Source organism: Bos indicus, chromosome 29 (assembly GCF_029378745.1).
Source record: "Bos indicus isolate NIAB-ARS_2022 breed Sahiwal x Tharparkar chromosome 29, NIAB-ARS_B.indTharparkar_mat_pri_1.0, whole genome shotgun sequence".
In the NCBI taxonomy this organism is placed as follows: domain Eukaryota; kingdom Metazoa; phylum Chordata; class Mammalia; order Artiodactyla; family Bovidae; genus Bos; species Bos indicus.
The window spans coordinates 43,662,089-43,678,459 of NC_091788.1; the positions used below are offsets into that span (position 1 = coordinate 43,662,089).

Below are 16,371 nucleotides of genomic sequence, written 5' to 3' on the forward strand. Positions count from 1 at the left end.
GCAGCCCACGGATTCTCTATATGCAGTGCAAGCTTAGTTGCTCCTCAGCATGTGGGATCTTAGTTCCCTGACCAGGGGTCGAACTTGTGTCCCCTGCATTGCAAGGCAGATTCTTAACCACTGGACTAGCAGGAAACTCCTTGGGACTGCTTTCTTGCTACAGCAGAGTTGAGTACTTGAGACAGAGCCCTACAAAGCCTAAAATATTTATTTTCTGGCCCTTTACAGAAAAATTTGCCCACTCTTGCCTTACAGGTTTGGTCACACAAGATCCCTTACATCATGATGACTTAAGAGATACTCACAGGTAATTATAATCCCATTTTAGCCTTACAAGAGAGATGAACTCTACTGAAATCTAAAACCAAAAGTTGGCCTGAAGCCGAAAGTTCAGGGATCTGGATTCCAATTCCAGCTCTGTGTGGCCTCAGGCAAGTCACTGCTCCTATTGATGAGACTGTTTTAATCCCTTTAACCTGGGTTTGGGTTAGACAGCTCAGTACCTGAAGAGTCTGAAGAACAGCCTCTGAGAGAATTGTTAGAAACACAAGGCAGGCCCCATTCTAGGAGGCCAGCTAATAAGATGCTGCTCAGAAGATGCTTGTGGAATGAATTAAGAGGTCTGCCTGACCCCCATGTTAGGCCAGGAGCAGGGCTGTGTTCATCAAGTGTTTATTAAATTAATAATAAAAATAACAGGGCTTCCCTGGTGGTCTAGTGGCTAAGAATCTGCCTGCCAATGCAGAGGACAGGGGTTTGTTGACTTGAAAAATAGCCAGAACCTAAAAATCGAGGTCCTCCCCTGGACAGCAAGGAGATCAAACCAGTAAATCCTAAAGGACATCAACCCTGAATATTCATTGGAAGGACTGGTGCTGAAGCTGAAACACCAATACTTTGGCCACCTGATGTGAAGACCCAACTCATTGGAAAAGACACTGATGCTGGGAAAGATTGAAGGCAAAAGGAGAAGGAATCGACAGAGGATGAGATGGCTGGATGGCATCACTGACTCAATGGACATGAGTTTGAGCAGACTCAGATAGAGTGATGGACAGAGAAGCCTGGCGTGCTGTAGTCCACGGGGTCACTAAGAGTTGGACACGATTTAGAGACTAGACAACAACAAAAATTGCGAGTCATGTTTTATCTGGGAGACAGCATTTCAGGTGACCCTGAGAGAGCTGTTTTGAGGAGTTTGGGTGGGGAATCAAGTTAAACAGAAGTTTGCAACAAAGGGCAGATAGTCTGGACATCAAAAGTATTTTTGTGAATTAGAGAAGACCAGAGTTCCCAAGTTAAGGAGTTAAGTGCTTTTCTCTGTATGGGGAGATGCAAGAGTCTGGCCTCACTGAAATCATCCCTTTCCTGTGCACCTCAGCTATCTGGGGCCAGTATCTTGTGCTTTTCACTTCCTGAGTTCCTCAGTGCTCAGCGTGGGGAGTGGCTGCAATCTGATGGCCGTTATGTCTCAGGTATTTTTCTCTTTCCTGAGTGCCCTTAGGGCTCAGGAATTCACATTTGGAGACTGGGAATCCTGATGACTGTGACATCCTTGCTGACTGACATGGCAGGAAATACGCTATTTCTCAGGTTGGATCCCTGGTCTGGGAAGATCCCACATGCCGCAGAGCAACTAAGCCAGTGCACCCCAGTTACTGAGCCCGTGCACGGCAACTACTGAAGCCCGAGCATCTAGAACCCGTGCTCCACAACAAGAGAAGCCACCGCAATGAGAAGCCTGCGCACACAGTGCAGAGTAGCCCCCACTGGCCACAACCAGAGAACGCCCATGGGCAGTAACAAAAACCCAGCACAGCCATAGCTGGAGCCCATCAGGCTCCTCTGTCCATGGAATTCTCCAGGCAAGAATACTGGAGTGTGTCAGTTCAGTTCAGTCGCTCAGGGTTTCCATTGTTTCTCCATCTATTTTCCACGAAGTGATAGGACTGGATGCCATGATCTTAGTTTTCTGAATGTGGAGTTTTAAGCCAGCTTCTTAACTCTCCTCTTTCACCTTTATCAAGAGACTCTTAAGTTCCTCTTTGCTTTCTGCCATTAGGGTGGTGTCATCTGAATATCCGGAGAAGGCAATGGCACCCCACTCCAGTACTCTTGCCTGGAAAATCCCACGGATGGAGGAGCCTGGTCGGCTGCAGTCTGTGGGGTTGAGAAGAGTCGGACATGACTGAGCGACTTCACTTTCACTTTCCACTTTCATGCATTGGAGAAGGAAATGACACCCCACTCCAGTGTTCTTGCCTGGAGAATCCCAGGGACGGGGGAGCCTGGTAGGCTACCGTCTATGGGGTCGCACAGAGTCGGACACGACTTAGCAGCAGCAGCAGTAGCATCTGAATATCTGAGGTTATTGACGTTTCTCCTGGCAATTTTGATTCCAGCTTGAACTTCTTCCAGCCCAGCATTTCGCCTGATGTACTCTGCATGTAAGTTAAATAAGCAGGGTGACAACATACAGCCTTGACGTACCCTTTCCCCAATTTTGAACTAAGTCTGTTGTTCCATGTCTGGTTCTAACTGTTGCTTCTTGACCTGCATACAGGTTTCTCAAGAGGCAGGTAAGGTGGTCTAGTATTTCCATCTCTTTAAGAATTTCCTATAGTTTGTTCCACACAGTCAAAGACTTCAGTGTAGTTAATGAAGCAGATGTTTTTCTGGAATTCTCTTGCTTTTTCTATGATCCAACAGATGTTGGCAATTTGATCTCTGGTTCCTCTGCCTTTTCTAAAGCCACCTTGAACATCTGGAAGGTCTCAGTTCACACACTGTTAAAGCCCAACTTGAAGGATTTTGAGAATTACCTTGCTGGCATGTAAAATGAGCACAATTGTGCAGTAGTGTGAACATTCTTTGGCATTGCCCTTTTTGGGGATTGGAATGAAAACTGACCTTTTCCAGTCCTGTGGCCACTGCTGAGTTTTCCAAATCTGCTGACATATTGAGTGCAGCACTTCAAAGCATCATCTTTTAGGATTTGAAATAGCTCAGCTGGAATTCCATCACCTCCACTAGCTTTGTTCATAGTAATGCTTCCTATGGCCCACTTGACTTCACGTTCCAGGATGTCTGGCTCTAGGTGAGTGATCACACCATCGTGTACAACTAATCTCCTGAACCTTTCATCTTGCAAAACCGATATTCTATACTCGTTAAACAGCAACACCAAAATGAGTGAATTTTGTGGTGTGTTAATAATATCTCAGTAAACATGATTTTAAAAATAATTTTCAGGCTTCCCTGGTGGCTCAGTGCTAAAGAAACTCCCTGCCAATGCAGGAGACATCAGTTCAATCCCTGATTTAGGAAGATTCCACATGCCTTGGAGTGACTAAGCCCTGTGCACCACAACTATTGAGCCTGTGCTCTAGAGCCTGGGAGCCACAGCTGCTGAGCCCATGTGCCACAACTACTGAAGCCCTTGCTCTAGAGTCCGTGCTCCGCAACAAGAGAAGCCACCATGATAAGAAGCCCTTGCACTTAAACTGTTAATAGAGAGTAGTCCCTGCTTGCGACAACTAAAGAAAAGCCTGCACAGCAAGGAAGACCCAGGACAACCGAAAATAAATATTTAAAAATTATTTTAAAAGTCTTTTTCAACTTTCCAACAGCCATGTAACATTGTATCTATTTTGAAATGCAGTTCAAAGGCTATTTCTTGCAGGAAATCTTATGTGTGTCTTCTACTCTTCAGTGCCCCAGTCCTCAATCTGAGGGTTGTACAAAGCACCAACCTTCCATGGCCACTCTGGCCTGGAGACCCTCAGAGTCCAGAGCACTGGGCCCGGGACCTGGGCTGGGGGTCTGGAGTTGGTGTGCTCCTGACTTAGGCTGGGAGGTGGGAGCCTGGGCTGCGGTCCTGGATTTTGATGGCAGGATATGTAACCTTGGGCAAAGCACTTCTCCTCTCCACTCCTCGGGGTCCTCATCTGGTTGTAGAAGGTTTGGTGGGCCTCCCCTCCCCCAGCTTTTTCTGTAGGGGTGTTGGAGAAGCTTCATCTCCTAAGCCTGGGAGGTGGGCAAGGAGGAGAGTATGGGCTTCCATTTGACAGATGAAGTCACAAGGGCCAGACGGACAGGCCTACCGAGCAAAGGATTCTGCTCTGGATCTCAGCCTGGCTAAACTGCAGCCTTTGCTTTTCATTGCTCCGGTAGGTGGGCACCCTTTGGGCACCCAGGCTCCCTCTGCAGCAGGTAAGGTGGCTGGGTGGTTCCAAGGCAGCAGAGTGGCCAACAAGGCCTAGGGCAGGATGAGGAAGACTCTGTAAAGGACCCCAGCCCCTCCCTGACTTCATTGCCAGGTTCCATTGCCCATTCCTGGTGCTCCATTGACCAGTTGTTCATTTGGGCAGAACTTTTGGGTGGAGATTTCGCAGTATAGGGTAGGAGATGAAGTCCAGGAGAATGAAGGGTGTTGGGGTCCAGGGTGCTAGGAAAGGGGCCCAGGACTACAAACCGGGAACTTTTGGCAGGAATGCCAAACTCCTGGAATTCCACCTGTGCCTTGGAGTCCCTGCAGCAGGGTTTTGAACAAGAGACCCCAGGAGCACATCTTAGGTCCCAGAGAGGCTGGGAGTTCCATCCAGAGAGGCTAGCTTGCTGGGGTGGTGTGGCAGCACCAGGGAGCACCTCCAGCTCTGATGCTTTGCCACTCCTAGGCTGGCCCTTTAAATCCAGACCATGATGTCACCTTAGACAGCAAGGGAGGGGAGGGGGACTGCAGGCTGAGGAAGGACTTCATTTCCCAGCAGCCTTGGAGGCACCACACCCCTCCCAGCAGGCACTGACTCACTGCAGACTATTAACCAGTCCAGTGCCATTTTCTACTGGTGTTTTAAAGTGTCCGGCCATTCTGGAGTGAGAGTGGCCTTCCCTTGTGGGTGGAATGCCTGGGGCACAGATGGAGCAGGGCAAATCTTTGGGTTGATGACAGAGAATTGGGCCTCTTTGCTGCCAGAGTCCTGGCATCGCCCCCAGCGTCCTGGTGCAGACTCCTGAGTCGTCCTCTCTCCGTGTGCACTCTCCCTTCCAGAGCCCAGGAGCCCAGCCCCAGTTGGACCCCGTCCCACTCTGCTTCAGTCTTGTCCCCTGGTGCCCGCAGGGATTACCCCTTCGGTCAGGCAGCCGCTTTAATTAGTGCAGGGACTACATCTCCCAGCTGCCCGCGGCGGGAACTTCCTGACGCAGCCCCCCTCCCCCGCCCCCCAAACCCGCGGGGATGTGCGGGCCGACTGGGGGAGGTGACTTGATGTCATCGTGAGAAGCTGGGCGGCGGGTGCCGGTGCGCACAGAGCCGGGGCTCCCGCGGTGCCGCGCGGGTCAGATACCCCGACTTGAGGAGAGGTCTGCGCGCTGCCCCGGCCAGCCCGGAGCCCGCCGAGCGCCCGCGCCCCGACTTGGGGCTGAGTTGGGGGCATGCTCCGGCCCCCCCGGAGCCGGACAGAGAACCCAGGAGCGCCGCCGCCCAGCGCCAGCGCCCCGAACCGAACCGCTGCGAAGGAGCCCTGAGCAGCTGCTGCCCTCCCCATAGGCAGCCCCTGGAGGGCCGTGACCTAAGTCTGGGCATCTGAGAAGTGAGTGTACCCCCATTGGGAGGCAGATGAGATTTGGGGGTGAGGAAGGAGAAACTGAGGTTGGGGAGGGCGCCGGGTTGTAGGAGGCGGGTGGCATGGGGATAGGGCCCCCATTCTTGGAAGAGTCCCTGGTGACCCTGATTAGTGGAGCAGGAACAGGGTCCCCATTCTGTTAGGGGCCAGGGATGAGGGCCAAGGTCCCCATTCTAGATAGGGTCTGGCTTGGGGGAGAGGCCCTATTTTGAGGGGGTTGTTTTAGAGCCTGGGGCCTTTATGTCTGGGACAAGGGAGGCACCTGCACCTCGTTTAGGGTCTGGGCCAGGGTCGAAAGGCAGGAAGATGGGCTGTCAGCGGCAGCCCCACAGGCTGTCCTGAAAGAACTGACAGGCTCTCTGTCTCTTTCTTGCCGACCTCTCTGCCCTGACTTTTTTTTCAAAAGAGCCAGGCTGGGAATCCTAGCTGGACTCTTCGGACCCTCAGGAAGGACCTGAAACCTGAGCCATCCTCCTCTCTACCGTGCTTGCCCCCCAGGACTGGGCAGTTGCCAAAGGTCCTGGGGGGGTCCCAGGACTGTGGTTGTGCCCACCCCATCCCCCCCACCTCCCGCAGCGCACAGGATGGGCCCAAGTTAGTCAACCCAGCCTCACTCAGCATCTTGCAGCCCCAGAGGGAACCTCAGGGGCTCTGAAGGCTTGACCCACCGCCTAGCTGCCATGGAGACGAAGCTACCCCCAGCGAGCACCCCCACCAGCCCCTCTTCCCCGGGGCTGTCCCCTGTGCCCCCACCCGACAAGGTGGACGGCTTCTCCCGCCGTTCCCTCCGCAGGGCCCGGCCCCGGCGGTCCCACAGCTCCTCACAGTTCCGCTATCAGAGCAACCAGCAAGAACTCACTCCACTGCCCCTGCTCAAAGGTGAGCCCGGCTGCTGGCCGCGAGGGGACCTGAGTCCTGGAGTGGGCCAGCGAGCCTTGGGGGTGGGGGAGTGAGAAGCAGCTGGCAGCTGTGATCCGATGGAGTCTGGATGGCCCCTTCCGAGCAAGGGACTCCACCACCTGAGCTGACCCCCACCCCCCAGCCCTCTCGCCCTCTGTGCTGACGCATGGCCTGACTGGCCTGTCATCCTTGGAGGTGGGGCATCTGGAGGTGGTGCCACCCTGGGGGGCAGACCAGGGCTAAGGGTGGGGCCTACAGCCTGGGTTCCAGGAAGCCACTAGCAGCCTGGCTGCTGCCAGGGTCCTGGAACAGGTGCTCAGCATGGCTCCCTGCAATCACGGTGTTGTCCCCCCACCTCTGGGTACAGGGCCCCACTAGCTGAGGCAGAGGGCACCCGGGAGACTCCTAGTCCTGGCTCTTCTCCCCACTTCTGGCTCTTAGAACAGAGTGCTACCTAGGAGAGGGAGGCCGTGGCTGCTGGGGGCACCTGTGGAAGGCCCAGGAGTCCAGGGTCTGTAACCATGCTTTCCAGTCAGGCCGCCGTGTTCTCTGGGCCTCAGTTAGGATGAAGAGATGAAGCTCCTTTACCTCACAAGGATGGAGGGTGGGACAGAAGTGGTTTACTCTCTGCAAGGAGTGGGAGATGGCCCAGAAGCATGGGGCATGGGGGCAGAGGAGCCTGCCCTAGGGATTAGGAAGGCCTGCCCCTGCCCAGAGCTGCAGCAGCTGGGGCCCAGGCTCAGACCCCTCCTCCCTCCCCAGATGTGCCAGCCTCTGAGCTGCACGAGCTGCTGAGCCGGAAGCTGGCCCAGTGTGGGGTGATGTTTGACTTCTTGGACTGTGTGGCTGACCTGAAGGGGAAGGAGGTGAAGCGGGCGGCACTCAATGAGCTGGTGGAGTGCGTGGGGAGCACCCGGGGGGTCCTCATTGAGCCTGTCTACCCAGACATCATCCGCATGGTGAGCACCGTGGTGTGCATGGGAACCCTACTGCCTGCCCGCGGAGCTCCCGGGCAGAGAATAAACCCATACACTGGCTTGGCCTTAGGGCCCATGTCTTCCCGCCTGACCCGTCTCCCAGCCCCACTCCTGCCCAGCACTCTGCCAGTGTGGGTCCCTCAGTGCCCCCTGGGCTTGTCCCACCCTGCCCTTTTGCTTACGCTCTCCTGAGGCCTGGTGTGCATTCCACACGTTCCTTGTGCCATGGCCTAGCTCATCTGCTGCTTCTTCCATGAAGCCTCTCTCAGTACTCAAACTAGAAATCTCCCCTTTACTGCTTAGAAAGTCCGTAGACCTTACCATTTTCCATCTTGTCTTCCCTGCTGGCCTGCACCTGGTAGAGGGTGGGGATGTGTCTCATCTGCCCCTCAGTCCCCAACCCCAAGCCCAGGTCTTCCATGAATTAGATGTTTAGGCAGTGATTACAAAGGAGGGAACTGCTTGCTGAGGCAGGTGCTGAGGCCCGTTAGACTCTGGATGAGGGATGTCCTAGATTCTGCCTCAGGGGGTTCTTCCTTAAAGAACCCTGACCTGCCCCTCAGATCTCAGTGAATATCTTTCGGACGCTGCCGCCCAGTGAGAACCCTGAATTTGACCCTGAAGAGGATGAGCCCAACCTTGAGCCTTCCTGGCCACATCTTCAGGTAGGCAGGCTGGGGAAGACAGGGATATGAGTTTCAGAAGAGACCCGAGGAGGGGGTAGAGGGTCTCTTGAGATCCTGGACTGTTGGCTGAGGGCCACAGGGCAGGATGAAGGGGAAGGCAGTTCCTGAACTCACCGTGTTGTCTGTCCCCTCCTCCAGCTGGTATATGAGTTTTTCCTGCGTTTCTTGGAGAGCCCAGACTTCCAGCCCTCTGTGGCCAAGAGATATGTGGATCAAAAGTTTGTCTTGATGGTGAAGTGGGGAACCCGGGCTGGGTGGTGTCATGGGGCAGGGGCAGGCTCTCTGTGGGGGCGTGGGGATAGGATGGAAGTAGCCTGGCTTGGTCTCTTTCCTAACCCCTGATCCCGGCACCCACAGCTCCTGGAGCTGTTTGATAGCGAGGACCCCCGGGAGCGTGAGTACCTCAAGACCATCTTGCACCGGGTCTACGGCAAGTTCCTGGGGCTCCGGGCCTACATCCGCAAACAGTGCAGCCATATCTTCCTCCGGTGGGTGCCTGCTGCCTGCCCTGCTGAAACCTAGGGAGGGAGCGGGGAGAGCTGTGGGAAGAAGACACAGGCAAAGGCTTCTGGGCTAGGGGACCCTGTAGAACTATGGCTTATTGAGTTTTTTTCTTGGCAGCATGTACTGCTGCCAGTAGTACTGCTTATACAAACCCTGTGAGATCAACAGAGAAAGGGTATTTATTTCTGTTTTACAGATGAAAAATAGAGGCTGAGAGATGAAATGGTTGCAGGGACTAGGTCAGTTCAGGGGGCCTAGGATCTAAATCTTTTGATCTTTGTTGTACCAGGCCATAGGACCCAAAGAAAGGGATTCTTTCTGTAAATATGTATTGAGCACCAATGCCTACTTGGCATCAGGGGCCCATATGGCCTTGTAGTTGAGACTGGCTCTTGAACTCGATGGCCTGTGTTTGAGTTTGGTTCAAATATTTGGGTGAATTTGGGCAAAATATTTAAGCTCTTTCCTAGCTTCCTCGTCTCTAGAATGAGAATGATAAGTATACTAACACAGAGACAGTTGTCAAGATGAAAGGAGGCAATGCCTTCGATCACTGTAACTCCCGGACGAAGACTAGAACTCTGAAACCTTAGCTCTTATTGTTATTAGCTATGAAATAGGTGAGGAATGATCCCTGTCCTCCAGGAGCTCAGGGTATTAGATCCCTTGCTTATTAACTTTAGGGCAAGTTTGACTGAGCTGCTGAGCCCTGATTTCTTCATCTGTTTGATGGATCTAATAAGCTCTACCTCTTGGGATAGTTTTGAGAAACACGTAGCCCAGAATAGACACTGTCATTCTTTCAGTTGACTGGCATGAAGAGTGAAGGACTCAGGCTGAGTGCCTGTGGACTGGATGGGGACCAAGTAATGAGCGTTAGGGTCTGGCAGACGGTGCTTCACAGAAGAGAGTTTTGAGCTGGGACCCAGAGTGGCAGTGGTGGCTGGGCTGAGAGGGTGATGTAGAAGTGGGTGTGGATCTCAGTGGGCCCGGTTTGGTGTTTGGGGAAGAGAGCACAGCCTCTGGGTTGGGAGAGAGCTGGGTTAACATGCAGGGCTGGGGTGGGTAGGCAGGGTGGTTGAGAGGAGGGTCGGGTCTGCTCCGATTGCCTTGAACTCTTGTGCATCCTTCTCTTCCTCTCAAAGGTTCATCTATGAATTCGAGCACTTCAATGGCGTTGCTGAACTGCTGGAGATCTTAGGAAGGTGACTCTCTCGGGGCCTCAGCTGGAGCATCTGGAGGATTCTGGGAGGAACGATGGAGGCCCAGTCATCCCAACCCTCTTCATCTCTTCTGTCCCCTCCTCAGCATCATCAATGGCTTTGCACTGCCCCTGAAGACTGAGCACAAGCAGTTCCTGGTTCGAGTCCTGATTCCCCTGCACTCTGTCAAGTCGCTGTCTGTCTTTCATGCCCAGGTAAGGCCCAGGCCTGGCCCTGCCATGGTGGAGAGGTCCTGAGGGTCAGGGCAGCCACCGGACTGGCAGGGTCAGCCTGACACTCTGACTCCAGGCACTCTAAAGCATGACCTCATGGGATCCTCTCTCACCTTTTTCTTGACTAATTCTCTTCCATCTACCTTAGAGAATCCCCACGATCCTTTCAGGCCGATCTTAGACATCAGCTCTCTGAAGGCTTCCCAGACCCCTCCCTCTTAACCTGCTCTGGGCAGGATTAAGCTCTCCTCTTTCTATATTCCCGTAGATCATGGTACAGATTGTGGTTATGGAACCTTTTATAAAATTTATAAGGATTGGTTTGCTGAATATTTCCCCTGTAGGGTCATTATTGTGTCCCTACACATCAAACACGGTGCCTGGTATGTCCTAGGTGGCCAGTAAATGCTTGGTGAATGAGCGAAGAGTAAGTGAGCAAATATCTGGTGCCCTGTCCCGGTCCCCTCTGACCCTGTGCTCTTTCTCTCTGCCTACCCCTCCACCACCCTACCCCCGCTGCCTTGCAGCTGGCATACTGTGTGGTGCAGTTCCTGGAGAAGGATGCAACCCTGACAGAGCATGTGAGTACCTCTGGTGTGTGCGCTAAATTGCTTCAGTCTCGTCCGACTCTTTGTGGCCCTATAGACTGTAGCCCGCCAGGCTCCTCTGTCCTTGGGATTCTCCAGGCAAGAATACTGGAGTGGGTTGTCATGCCCTCCTCCAGGGGATCTTCCCAACCCAGGGATTGAACCCACGTCTTGTGCATCTCCTGCATTGCAGGTGGATTCTTTACCACTGAGCCCCCAGGGAAGCCCTCAAGTACCTCTGGTGGGGGAGGCAACCTGGCGTCCTGGCAGTCCACCCTGGGGCCAACCCTGGCAGGCCTGACTCCTTTCTGCCTCAACTCCCACAGGTGATCCGGGGGCTGCTCAAATACTGGCCAAAAACCTGTACCCAGAAAGAGGTATGAAGAAGGGCTCTGGTGTCCACTGCAGGGAGGCTGGGAAGGCTTGGCTTCCGGAAGGCAGTTGGGTGTATGTCGGGGGAGATGGGAACCATCGCCCCTGTGTCCCTGCCCCCACCCCAGGTGATGTTTCTGGGGGAGATGGAGGAGATTCTGGATGTTATCGAGCCCTCGCAGTTCGTGAAGATCCAGGAACCCCTCTTCAAGCAGGTGGCCCGCTGTGTGTCCAGCCCCCACTTCCAGGTACAGGTGGGGACAGGTGGGGTAAGAGCCAGGGTACGGACTGGAAGGTTGGCAGGTTGACCTCACACAGCTTCCTCTGCCCTCAGTTTCTCCTCTGGACCTTCCTGGGTCTGATAATGTGGAGATGCTGGACTCAGGGTCAGGAGACCTCGCAAATCACTTCACCACTCTGAGTTGGATTAAGCTTCCTTGTCTGTAGAATGGGCCAACTGGGTGGAGAGGAGAACTGAAGAGATGGTAGCACAAACACATCTGGTAAACTGGAATGGATGTTTACCAGACGTCCCTGAATGGGATGGGTGGTTGTCATCACTTTCCCCCTTTCTTAGTGGCCTTAAATTTCATTAGCCTCCCAGAGACCAGCAAGGCTTCACCACTCCATCCAGGCTGGATGTAACCAGTGTTCTCCTACATGTGTATGCAGACTTTCATTTTTATAAGCCGTAACCTGGTGGTCGGAGAAGGCACTGGCACCCCACTCCAATACTCTTGCCAGAAAATCCCACAGACAGAGCCACCTGGTAGGCTGCTGTCCGTGGGGTCACTAAGAGTAGGACACAACTGAGCAACTTCACTTTCACTTTTCACTTTCATGCATTGGAGAAGGAAATGGCAACCCACTCCAGTATTCTTGCCTGGAGAATCCCAGGGATGGGGGAGCCTGGTGGGCTGCCGTCTCTGGTGTCGCACAGAGTCGGACACGACTGAAGCAACTTAGCAGCAGCAGCAACCTGGTGGTTGTCAATTTTTCTCACAGTGACTCTGGCACTGCAGTTTACTAAATACCTCATATAATTCTTATAACAGCTGTATGGAGGTAGCTATTATTAGCCCCAATTTACAGATTTGAAAACTGAGGCTGAGGAGTAAATTGCCTTTCCCAAAGTCATGTGGCCAGTGTGTAGTGGAGCCAGGATTCACCTTTGAGCATTGGACTCCAAATCCAATGTTCTTTGCACCTCACCACGTTGGTCAGATGAACCCTGAAGATGGGGTGTAAGGAGGACAGCGTGCCCTGGGTTTGGGGCTGGGTCTGATTCCGGGACGGGCACCTGCAGGGAAGCCACTGAGGCGCTTACTCTGCCATCTTGCTGCCCCAGGTTGCAGAGCGGGCTCTGTATTTCTGGAACAATGAGTATATCCTGAGCCTCATTGAGGACAATTGCCACACTGTGCTGCCTGCTGTGTTTGGGACCCTCTACCAAGTCTCCAAGGAGCACTGGAATCAGTGAGTGCCCAGGCTTTGACCTGACCCACAGAGGCTGGGGCAGGGCCAGCCAGTCCAGAACTGGGGTTACTCCTAGCTGGAGAGGATCAGGGAAGGCATCTGAAGGTGGCGGAGGGGTGGTGAAAGGGGAAGGAGAAGGGTAGTGCTTGTGGTGTTCAGGGCTGCAGGCTGTTTGGGACACAGAGATAGGCAGAATGCTGGAGTGGGAGGTGGGACCCAACTGAAATTGCTCTCATCTCTCACCTCATCCTTGTCCCTGCCAAGAACCATTGTGTCTCTGATCTACAATGTGCTCAAGACCTTCATGGAGATGAATGGGAAGCTGTTTGATGAGCTCACGGCCTCCTACAAGCTGGAAAAGCAGCAGTGAGTGCTGAGAGGCTGGGCATGGAGGGAGAGGGGAGAAAAGCAGGAAAAGGACCAGCCCCTAAGGGTTGGAGGGAACCTAAAAGGACAACCCATATCCCATCTGGTCAGATGTTTAAAGTCTCTCCCTAAGGTCTTGTCACGTGCTGGGCCATCTGTGCCCAGCTTTCCACTGCATCCTCCAATTATCCTCCCAAGTACTTCCTCCTAGTATGGAGGTTACTGGTGGCTCTGTGGTAAAGAATCTGCCTGCCAATGCAGGAGATGCAGGTTTGATCCCTGGGTCAGATAGATCCCCTGGAGAAGGAAATAGCTACCCACTCCAGTATTCTTGCCTGGAAAATCCCATGGCTAGGGAAGCCTGGTGGGCTACAGTACATGGGGTTGCAAAAGAGTTGGACATGACTTAGCAACTAAACAACATAACAACAGCCCCTCAGGCGGGGCCTCTCAGGGCCAGGCTGATCCACCTACTCCATGACCATGGGTGGGACCCATCTCTCCTTGGTGTTTTCTCCCCAAGTGGAAGATTCCCACTGAGTCTCTTTGCAGGTGGGGTAGTGGTGAGGGAGTTAGATTGCAGTTGGAGCTCCAGGAAGGGGACTGCCCCTCCCTCTCCCTCTCTCCCCAGGGAGCAGCAGAAGGCCCGGGAACGTCAGGAGCTGTGGCAAGGCCTGGAGGAGCTACGGCTACGCCGGTTACAGGGGACCCAGGGGGCCAAAGAGGCCCCGCTGCAGCGGCTTACACCCCAGGTCACCGGTGGAGGTCAGAGCTAAAGATCCCCAGAAGGGGAGGAGCTAAACCCAGAGCTATCAGTCCCTCCACCCTCCCTCCTGCCCAGGGGCCCAGAGAGATACACACCTGCTCCTGGCCTTGCCAGTGGGGGCTTGGAGGGCTCCCTGCCTGGCCCAGCGTGGGCAGTTTCCTCTGGGGGGAGAGGAGGAGAGATGGTGGTCCTGGCAACAGAACTCTCAGGCCCTCCTGGCAGGACTGGACCAGGGTACATTTGATCAGGAAGCGGCCATCGGGGACTGCCCTGCCCCACAAAGCTGGGCTCTAGACTGCAGGCAGGTTCCCAACCCCCGCTCCCAGCCTAGGGCAAGGGGACGCAGCCCCTCGCCTGCCCCACCTTGTGCCAGCGCAAGGTCCTTCCTCACCCCACCATGGGATCCATGGTCTATTTATTCTCCCCCAGCTCCCCTGCAACACAGACATTATCCTGGGCCTGGGGCACCCTCCTCCCCTCTCCTCCCTGGCCCTGTACATCCTTGTCCCCTTTTTATTTATTGGGCAGGGGGAGGGGTAAGGGCACAGGCAGAAAGAAAATTCCCTGTGTCCGGGGACAAGGGGGGTGGTCACAGTAACTGTGGTCTGTTCCCCTTTCCATGGCTGGGGGTAGATTTAATAAAGAGAGAAACTCACGATCTGCTTGCTTTATTTAGGGGTAGGGACAAGGGGGAGGTGAACTGATGAAGGACTGGTTCGGAAGCCAGGCAGAGGTGGGGAAGAGGCAGAAACCCCCCTCTTCTCAGAGGGTTGGACCTGTTATCCTTACTGAGGTTCAGGATATATAGGATATACTCCAACTCTAAACCCTGTGACCAGGGGGAGGGGAAGGGGAGAAGGATGGGCTAGTAGCGCGAGAGGCGACACATGTCACACTGGCAGGCCCTGGCCGTGAAGATCTCCAGCTCCTCCTTCCGGTTCCCCCCACAATGCAGCTGTACCTTCACCTGTAGGAGAGGTGGGTGTCTGTTCCAGGCTCCTTTCTTAGGCCATCTTAGATCCCTGCCTCCTCTGTCTCTGCAACCCCAATGAGCCACTGCCGAGCTCAGCCCCCTCACCTTCCTCAGGCTGCTGATGGTACAGCACTGAGACACGGAGGTGATGTTATGTCGATAACCACTGGCCACCAGCACGGAGTACCGGGAAGGGAAGGCGCTGGACTCGCAGTGGCCCACACAGGCCTGTGCCACATGGGAGCCCTGGCAGGTGCCTTGGCGGTCACTTCGCACCGTCACGTTGAAGGCTAGGAGACAGGGGAGTGGTAAATGGTGCCTTGGCGAAGGCTTGCCCAGCACCTGCCGCCTGAGCCTCACTGGGTCCCTCAAGGGTGCTGCCTGCCCCGCCTTGGTCCAATCCATCTGCTCTTTGTTTCCACCCAGCTCTCTGCTCCCAGAGTCACTTACGGTGCAAGTAGCAGCCTGGGATGGCAGCCTGTCGACTCTGGCCTTCAGTGACCGCCAGGAGCAGCAGGCAGAGGAGCAGGGTTTGGGGGGACGCCATGGGCATCTGAAACACAGAGGGTGGGTAGATGTTTCTAGGTGGGTGTGCAGGTGTGGGGGAGGAGTTCTTTACATGCTGCATGCCTCTGGGTGAATGAGCCAGGGCTAGGCTGGTCTGTCTGGGGTGAGGCATGCCTCAAGGGCCTGTCTTTCCCTTGGGTGTGCCTTTGGGTGTATGTGTATGTGCATGTATGTGTGTACCCGTCCTCTCTGGATGGGTGTGAGTGTGAGCAGCTGTCCCAGTGTGACTCGCATGTCAGCCCACAGCAGTGATTCTCCCCAGGAATCTCCTCTACCATCTGGAGCACAAACCTCCGCCTCCCTCCACCTGCCCCATCTGGGCCTGCAGGACCCTTAGCTGGAGCCCCCAGGCCCTCCCCGGGCTCTTGCTGCCTCAGTGAGCTCACCGCTTCTGAATGGATCGTTGAATGGCTCCTCTTGCCTCCTGCTGGTCTCCTGACGGTGCTGGCTCTCCGAGTTTTTATTCGCCATCATCCTGGAGCCACGCCTTCTTGGAGATCAGCTTTCAGGCCTGCCTCTCTTCTGCCCGAAGCCTCACAGCAAAACCACCTGGGAGATCCTGCTCTTCTCTGAGGTGTGGTCCTCAGAGGGTGGTTTCTGCTTTCCAGCTGTCCTATGGCTGCCTGTGGCCCAGGGCTGGGGAACTGAGGTGTACAGAGAAGGCCAGGACCTGGCAGAGGGGGCAGTGTGTGTGCGCTTGGGGAGAGAGGGCTCTGGACTGGGCTGAGTTGTGGCCACCTGGGTTCTCTTCTTTGCTGTGTGACCTCGGGCAGGACACTACTGTTTAGGGCTTTGCCAGCCCAACCTTAAAGTGATTAAACTCAGCCCTGCCTATCTCTTTTACCCACTGCAAAGGTAAGGATGGAGAGAGATTCTTACGGACAAGGAGGTGAAAGCGTCTCACTGATGGTATCAGTGGGGATATCCCGAGAGGTGCTTCATGGCAGAGCCAGAGGAGAGTGGGGCAGGGGGTTCTAAGTTCATTTCAGAGCTTCACTTTCACTGTCAAGTGGATGACTTCTCATTCTGGGGGTCAGCTGCAGCGTGGGGCTCCCCCTAGTTCCTGGAATAACAGGGACCTGACACCTGGAAGAGCCTGAAGCCATCAACCCCAGCAGATCCAATCATTTAGTCCAGC

The 16,371-nt window shown here is 54.5% G+C and overlaps 2 protein-coding genes across 4 annotated transcripts; one reads left to right on the forward strand and one right to left on the reverse strand.

The window, feature by feature from the left end:
• The first annotated feature begins 4,908 nt into the window (after positions 1-4,908).
• PPP2R5B (protein phosphatase 2 regulatory subunit B'beta) lies at positions 4,909-14,348 on the forward strand. Of its 2 annotated transcripts, none has more exons than XM_019955175.2 (14): positions 4,909-5,591; positions 6,031-6,503; positions 7,287-7,483; positions 8,065-8,166; positions 8,326-8,418; positions 8,545-8,675; positions 9,837-9,896; positions 10,000-10,108; positions 10,654-10,707; positions 11,040-11,090; positions 11,214-11,333; positions 12,434-12,561; positions 12,826-12,927; positions 13,559-14,348. In XM_019955175.2, exons 2-14 carry the CDS (start codon positions 6,305-6,307, stop codon positions 13,701-13,703), a joined length of 1,491 nt encoding a protein of 496 aa, XP_019810734.1. In that variant the 5' UTR covers positions 4,909-5,591; positions 6,031-6,304; the 3' UTR covers positions 13,704-14,348. The 2 variants fall into 2 exon arrangements, with proteins under 2 accessions (XP_019810734.1, XP_019810735.1); XM_019955176.2 differs by having other exon boundaries at positions 4,918-5,591; positions 6,418-6,503.
• On the reverse strand, positions 14,346-16,353 carry GPHA2 (glycoprotein hormone subunit alpha 2). Of its 2 annotated transcripts, XM_070783136.1 has the most exons (4): positions 15,620-16,075; positions 15,117-15,219; positions 14,772-14,956; positions 14,346-14,660 (listed from the first exon to the last, which is right to left on the reverse strand). In XM_070783136.1, the coding sequence occupies exons 2-4, from the start codon at positions 15,217-15,219 to the stop codon at positions 14,559-14,561; spliced, it is 390 nt and encodes a 129-aa protein (XP_070639237.1). In that variant the 5' UTR covers positions 15,620-16,075; the 3' UTR covers positions 14,346-14,558. The 2 variants fall into 2 exon arrangements, with proteins under 2 accessions (XP_070639237.1, XP_019810738.2); XM_019955179.2 differs by having other exon boundaries at positions 14,346-14,956; positions 15,620-16,353.
• Between the last annotated feature and the right edge of the window lie 18 nt (positions 16,354-16,371).

Coding starts and splice junctions, on each gene's coding strand:
- PPP2R5B (XM_019955175.2), top strand. CDS start 6,305: ATGGAGACGAAGCTACCCCCAGCGAGCACCCCCACCAGCCCCTCTTCC. Junction 11,091..11,213: donor AAACCTGTACCCAGAAAGAG/GTATGAAGAAGG, acceptor CCCCCACCCCAG/GTGATGTTTCTGGGGGAGAT. Junction 12,562..12,825: donor TCCAAGGAGCACTGGAATCA/GTGAGTGCCCAG, acceptor GTCCCTGCCAAG/AACCATTGTGTCTCTGATCT.
- GPHA2 (XM_019955179.2), bottom strand. CDS start 15,219: ATGCCCATGGCGTCCCCCCAAACCCTGCTCCTCTGCCTGCTGCTCCTG. Junction 14,957..15,116: donor CCCAGGCTGCTACTTGCACC/GTAAGTGACTCT, acceptor CCTGTCTCCTAG/CCTTCAACGTGACGGTGCGA.